At 39.4% G+C, this 7,459-nt stretch overlaps 1 protein-coding gene across 1 annotated transcript in view; it reads right to left on the reverse strand.

Moving 5' to 3' along the window:
* Window positions 1–275: 275 nt before the first annotated feature.
* The window catches only part of LOC107282582 (G protein-activated inward rectifier potassium channel 1-like), a 19,627-nt gene continuing 12,443 nt past the window's right edge, over window positions 276–7,459 (reverse strand). Inside the window, exon 3 of the mRNA XM_015810383.1 lies at window positions 276–880. Within this exon, the coding sequence (XP_015665869.1) occupies window positions 276–880 (605 nt within the window). The remainder of the gene's footprint in view (window positions 881–7,459) is intronic.

The raw sequence follows: 7,459 nt of genomic DNA on the forward strand, positions 1-7,459 counted from the left end.
TCAAAAGGAGGAAGGATAGAACTTAAAAAGAAAAACAAAACAAATAATCTATATTTAAGAGAATATAGTTTTCTCCTTTCACCTACTGTATATCCCTTCCTACCCCACCACTTTATTACCAATTTATTCTTGACTGAAATAATTTTGGTTTTTAAACTATAGTTATGAAATTGAATTGGCGTAGCAGCACAGATCAGCTTTGTCAGAATCTTCTTCCTAACAACAATGTGAAAATTTTAGAAGTTTAAAATGCAACCTGATTATCTGTCTGCTCTTTAGGAGAAAAGACCTGAATTCATTTTTCGTAACTTGGCAGGCAAATGATCCTCCAGTCTTGCCCCCAGGGTATGCAAGAGCTGAGGTCTCTGCTGGAATTCAAGGTTCCCAGTGGACCGAGCCAGGAGCTCTGATTTGGTTTTGAAGGCTGCCAACTTCAGCTTTTCACCTTCCTCCTCCATGTTGCAGACAGAACTGATCTGCTGGATTTTCAAGAGGTCACCCGTGCTGCAAGCTTTCTCAACATTGGTGGAGCAAAGGCTTGGAATACCTCTCTGGATATCTCCCTTCCCAGAACAAATCTTCTGAAACTTGATGGGAAGATGGCTGCTTTTCTCTTCAAAAAATTCAAGACAGTCAAGAGAGGAGATCTTTTCCCGTCGACTCCTATGACTCCCAGTAGGCGTGTTCAGAGGTGACGGGAGAGCCAAATTCTCTTCTTGCTCCTTCACACTATAGGGAGGAGTTGAAACTTCAAAAGTGCCATGAAACTGAGAATAATCCACACGGAAAAAGCCATCTTCCAGCGACATCACAGGGAGGAATCTGTGGCCCCAGAGGACTTCATCTTCTGTATAAGAGGTCCTGGCTTGGCAAGTCATTCCTAAGAAAAGAAAACAGTGAAGGAATCAAATTTAGATTTGTAAATTACGATACCAATCAGTCTGGCTCTTCAAAGGATTTTTGTTATCACGCAGGGAGAGCAGTGGCAATAGATATAACCATCCCTGTGGGTCCACCTAAAAATGGACAGAGCAGGAAATGCAAACTAATTTGGGGCTACTTGGACATATTTATATGTCATATTTTTATGTTACCCATCTCAAAAAAAGTGTGACTCTGAGCAGTGTACAACAAAAACAGTAATTACAAAAATCACTCTATAATTAAAACGTTAATATATTAATAAAACCTAACAGGCTAGATGTTAAATGCAATTAAACCCATATATTTAATATATGAACTTCCTTCTATATTCTGTGCTGAGTGGAAATGGTAGTACAACTTGGGTAGAAAGTCTTCCACAGCTCTTCCATACAAGGCCCGCCTGCCCAGCTTCTGGAGCCAACTCAGTCCACCACTTCCCAAATATTTTCCTTTAAAATGGGTGAGAAACTTGTGGCTCACTACTGCTAATCTGCATTTGCTTCCTCTAGTGCAATTTGTGTTCAGTTTTGGAGCCATTGGTCCCCTCTGTCTACCTGTTCTACTATTTTCCTTTCTACTTTTCCTCCCTAACTCCCTGCAAAATTGTTGTTCACACAAGTGTGGGTCAGAATATTTCATGTATTGGTTTGGACACCACAGTCCCACTAACATAGCCATTCTCCTTTTTTTTAAAAAAAAACCCCTCAAGTTTGTGATTTCCTACATCTGCACAGAGAACTGACTTGCATGTATGTGTGGCATGTTCAAACATTCCTTTTTTCCTCTCCTCTAACATTACAGAAGATAACATGAATGTGATTTTCTAGTGCCAAGGGAGCCACATCTAAAAAATTAAAAGGGGTGTTGCAGTATGCTTTGGCCAGAAATAATGTAAAGTCTTGGGAAATTATTTTTTAAGACTATTCGAATTCTTGGGAAAAGGAAAACCCATTGCATTTGTTACAAGGACTCTGCCTGGAGCTCCTTCTTGGCTTTGTTCTTTCCTGCTGCTCTGCTTGGATGTGACATAGCCTGTTTAGCTGGATGTGGCTTATGCAACGTACAACCCCCCAAAAGCCTTGAGCAAGGGACCCCATCAAATTGTTATTAAATTGTACTGATTTAACCTAAAACTGGGTGGACAACCATGAGTTTGATTGCCTGTTTCAAAGGCAATCAGGCAGAAAACAAACACATTAATCTGCCTCAGTTACTCTTTTTTTTTGCTGAATCTAAGATGTCCTTCCAGTTTGAAAGACATATTTTCTGGGGGAAAAATATATAAAGTTTTAATGCGACAGAAGGGGAAAATCATTAAATAAATTACTGAAGAAGAACATGTGCCAACTGAACATAATTAAGCAAGTTGAAATGAGATGAAATGTAGCTTTTTGTCCGAGCACCAGACATGATTTTTCTAGTGTGGAGGCCCAGGCACACAACTGTGTTGCCCGCAGCCCCCAAAATGTTACGTGCTGCTAATCTAACCATTCTGGCAGTTTTGCTGTACTGTCCCATGCCCCTCTCCCCCTCATTAGGCTGACTGCTGCGGGGTTTGATTAGGCTCTAAATAGGCTTTTTCCTGCCTGACCTGGAATTGGGCTCCTTTTGTGCTACCTAGAGAAGACACAGCTTTGTGCAACCATAATCTGGCCAGGAAATGCATTTGGTTTGGGTGAAAGTAGGGAAAAGCTGTACTTGCTTCTGTTATTTGAACATAATCATTGCACTACAGGAGATTAGCACTGGAATTCTTTTTCTAAAAAGAAGTAGCTATTAATACGTCTTAGGCTGTTCAAATTCACAGTTTAACAAGTAACTATGAAGGCAGATTAAGGAATATATGCCATGATTCTGTGAGAGCAGTTAGGGGCTCTGTTCAAACAACATACAATTTGTTTATAACTACTGGTAGTTCTCAGCTTACGACCACAATTGAGCCCAAAATTTATGTTACTAAGTGAGACGTTTATTAAATGAATTTTGCCCCATTTTATGCCCTTTCTTGCCACAGTTGTTAAGTGAATCATTGCAGTTGTTAAGTTACTAACACCTGGTTGTTGTGAATCTGGCTTCCCCATCGACTTTGCTTGTCAGAAGGTCGCAAAAGAGATCACATGACTCTGGGACTCTGCAACCGTCATAAATATGAGTCAGTTGCCAAGTGTCTGAATTTTGATCACATGACCATGGGGATGCTGCAGTGATTGTAAGTGTGAAAAATGGTCAAAAGTCATTTTTTTCAGTGCCATTGTAATTTTGAATGGTCACTAAATGAACTGTTCTAAGTCGAGGACTATCTATACACATTTAGCAGTTGAGGGCAACCTACATACATCAATACAATTTCCCTTTGAATCCAGCTGTGAAGGATTACACCAGGTCACAAAGGTATGCGAGCCCTTTCATTTCTTCCATGATTCTCTTTGGATGGGAAGGAGAGAAGTTTTATTAGTGCCAGTTGTTCAATGCCGAGCAGTCTTTGCAGTTAGTGCATCCCCTGAGCTTCATGTATTCCAAATTTAAAATAACCAAATAAATAATAATTATACACAAGGGCCATCTAGACTCTCAGCCAAGAAAAGTTAAACCAGGCAATCTGTACAAATTATGCAAATTAAACATTGTAGCATCTTCCCTTATTTTGCATAATATAGTGTATAGCGGTTCTATTTTTCATCACAGGTTCTTTTATTTTTTAACCATTTATAAGGAGTTTTTTAACGCAATTATTGCATAATGTATTATACTCTGTCAATTGTAAGGAAGAAAAGCAGCAAAGGACTGTGCTAAGTGAAGAAAGACACGCACAGCTGCAGATTTTATTATTATCGTACATTGAGATCGTCACACATTTTTAGGCGGATCTCAACAGCCTTAAGGACTAGAAATCTATGTTACAAATAATGGAAGTGTACTGACTGCTCTGATAGCAGGATTGTAAACTTCCTTCTCTGTTCCATATACCTTCTTAAATTATAGCATTGGCAAATCCTTTCCAAACATCACTGGTGGCAAACTCACCACAAATCTCTGCAAAAGAATAATCATGAAGATAATCTAAATTGGAGGCTAAAACATATAAGGAACGGTTGCTGGAATTGGGTATGTCTAGTTTAACAAAGAGAAGGACGAGGGGGGACATGATAGCAGTGTTTCAATATCTCAGGGGCTGCCACAAAGAAGAGGGAGTCAAGTGATTCTCCAAGGCACCTGAAGGCAGGACAAGAAGCAATGGATGGAAACTAATCAAGGAGAGAAACAACCTAGAACTAAGGAGAAACTTCCTGACAGTTAGAGCAATTAACCAGTGGAACAACCTGCCTCCAGAAGCAGTGAATGCTCCAACACTGGAAGTTTTTAAGAAGAGACTGGACAGCCATTTGTCCGAAATGGTATAGGGTTTCCTGCCTGAGCAGGGGGTTGGACTAGATGACCTCCAAGGTCCCTTCCAACTTTATTATTATTATAAATAAAGTTCTTTGCTATATCCCACCTTTATTTTGTATAATTCAAGGGAGTGTATATAATGCTCCACCTCCTATTTTCCCCACAACAACCCAATGAGATATTCCAGAAAGGAAGCACACCCAGATGAACTAATTCTACTTTTATTATAAGGCTGCATTATTATAATTTTGCAAATCTGAAAATACCTTTTTCCTTGATCATCTTTACAGCCCAAAAAACTAGAAAGGGGTTCCTTCTGGGATGTTTGCTGGGTCCACATTCCTTCTGTGGGTTAAAGCTGCCTCTGACTTTCCATTCCTTTGGTGGTAACTCTTCCGCATTTCCCAAGGTCACACCATTACAGATGGGTTGGGCTAAGGGAGAATTGCCTGGCCCGAAGTCACCCAGCCAGTTTTTATGCTGTAATGGCATATGGAAATGACCTTGGGAGTCAGGGGGAAGAGTTGCAGATTAGACAATGATCAGACAAATGGAATGGAAGCATCTCTTAGAAGGGACCTTTCCTAGTTTTTTGGACTGCAAAGATGAGAGGGAAAGATGTACTTTCAGACTTAGAAGATTGATGTCAGTGTTGTGAGATAGTCCAAACAAGAAACATACCCAGAAATGCTAGCCTTAACTTTACTATAAATTTACATTAATAGAATCTTGTAAGTCCGAAAATACAGCCTCTTATATGACAATTGCCTTGGATGTGGCTCTTCCATCTTTCTCTTAAAGTCATTCCCCCATACCATTACATATGCCTAAAGGAGGCCTAGAACGTACAGTTCCTGTTTTCTAGTACAGTACTTTAACCCCTGCCAATCAGTTTCTGTGTCCGTTCTGGTTCAGTTCAGCCTTTTCCATTCCTAAAATGGTCTAGAACTGCAACTCCCAGAATTCTCAGAGTGTACACACATTGGCTAGGAATTCTGGATGTTGCCACATTGAAAAAAGTGGCTTTAGTCCTATTTGTTTCAGGAGAGCTAAAGCATAACTAATATCTAACGCATAGAAAGGTCAGGAGAACGCCATATGGCAATCTAGGAGTGGGGAGGGCAAGTGCTATGTTTGTACCATTCATCCATCAAGTCTAGTTTCTGCAAAGGTAAGAAACAACCTGTGGCTCCATTTGCTGATGAACAATCTCTTAGTAGTTGTTGACTTAGCTCAATTTATTTAGGTATGTTTCACTACGCCTGTTAAAGAGTCTTATGTGCTTAGGTGGTCCTGAAGATAAAATACACAAATGGATACAGAATATATTCAGAGAAGTGATTAAGAAACCCTTTTAATCTCCTGGGTAACGAAACCCTTTATCTCAATATTTTGTTCCAAGCAGAGTACGGCCCCAATGCCTGTTCAGAGTTGGCAGTAGGAGACAATGGTGTCCAAGGGCTTTTACCATCTCTTGATGGAAACAGCTAGAATCAAACTGATAAACTCACAAGACAATCCAAGAACTGAGAATAAGTAATATTTACTAAAGAAAGTAGGAAGCCAATACCAAAAGAACTGTAGCAACTAAAGTTACAGGCGGTCCTTAGCTTATGACTGCAACGGAGCCTGCTAATTATGGTTGTAAATCATAACAGTCATAAAGTGAGTCACCCACATAACTGACCTGATTGTATAACCTTTTTTGTGGTGGTTGTTAAGTGAACATCACAGTCCTTAAGCAAACCTATTATTCACTATAGACATTTTTGCCAAAAGCAGTAGTAGACACTGCTTTTTGGCAGAAACATCATACATTGTGGTAAAATGACTACCTACAAATAGCTGTAAATGCAGGCTGGTTGCCAAGCACCCAAGATGTGTTCATGTGACTGTGAGTAGTGTGTGTGCAATACCCAGCCATTTGAACATTGGAACCAATTTGTAAGTACCTTTGGAGGGGAAATGTTGTAACTTGAAACAGTTACTAAGTGAAAAATCTTGTCAAGGACTATCCATGTTGAAAAATTATCCACTTTTTCTAAAAGGAGGTTCCTCTGATTAGTTTTTCATTCCACCTTAGCCAATGGCCTACTTGGCTTCCTCTTTTGAATGGGTTGGCTTGTTTATATCTGGCCTTTGTTTGTGGTACACCCTGATTTGTTCTTTTTTCTTTTTTGGCCTGGCCCTATGAGAATTAGCATAGTTTGGGAACAACAATTCCAAGGGCCACAAAAGTTTATGATGTTCAACTATAGGTAGTTTGAAGTTTGAAGTTTTATTGCATTTATATCCCGTTGACTTATGACCACAACTGAGCCCAAAATTTCCATTGCTAAGAAAGGTATTTGTTAAGTGAATTTTGCCCCATTTTACCTTTTTGCCAGTTGTTAATTGCTGCACTTGTTAAATGAATCATGTGGTCATTAAGTGAATCTAGCTTCCCCCATTGACTGGCTGGGAAAGTTACAAATGGTAATCACATGACCCCAGGATGCTGCAACCATCGTAAATACATATCTTTTGCCAAGCGACCAAGTTTTGATCATGTCATCATGGAGATGCTGCAACGGTCCTAAAGTGAGAAATCTGGTCATAAGTCACTTTTTCTAATGCTGTTGTAACTTTGAATGGTAACAGAATGAATGATTGTAAGTTGTGAACTACCTGCAGTCATAATTTCCTGTCCTTGCTCGGCATTTCCTTCTGACAACTCCTAGAATTCCTTGCTACTGGCCATGTTGAATGGGGCTGATGGGAGTTGATACAAAACATCTGCCTCCCCAGAATTTAGGGCAAAGAGCATTTTAGGCAAAGTTAAATCTACAGTGTTTGGCTTCTCTCTTTTTAGGAATGTGTAAAACATCTCAGAAATCTTTTTTGGCCTAAAGGCTGCAATAAAAAATTGTTGAAAATCCCAGAACAGCTGAAATACATTTATATTTTATTATACATTTATATTCAGTATTTAAATTAATAATTCTATTGCCCAGAGTCGCTCTGTGAGGGAAATGGGCAGTTTCAAAATATGATAAATAAAATATGATATATAAATCATAAGAACTCCTGAATGAAACTTTATGCCCAATTCTAAGTCACACAATCATAGACTGTGTTTCTGAAGATGGGGGGGGGGGGGGGAAAA

The sequence above is a fragment of the Protobothrops mucrosquamatus genome, unplaced genomic scaffold (assembly GCF_001527695.2).
Source record: "Protobothrops mucrosquamatus isolate PMUCROS unplaced genomic scaffold, P.Mucros_1.0 scaffold10, whole genome shotgun sequence".
In the NCBI taxonomy this organism is placed as follows: domain Eukaryota; kingdom Metazoa; phylum Chordata; class Lepidosauria; order Squamata; family Viperidae; genus Protobothrops; species Protobothrops mucrosquamatus.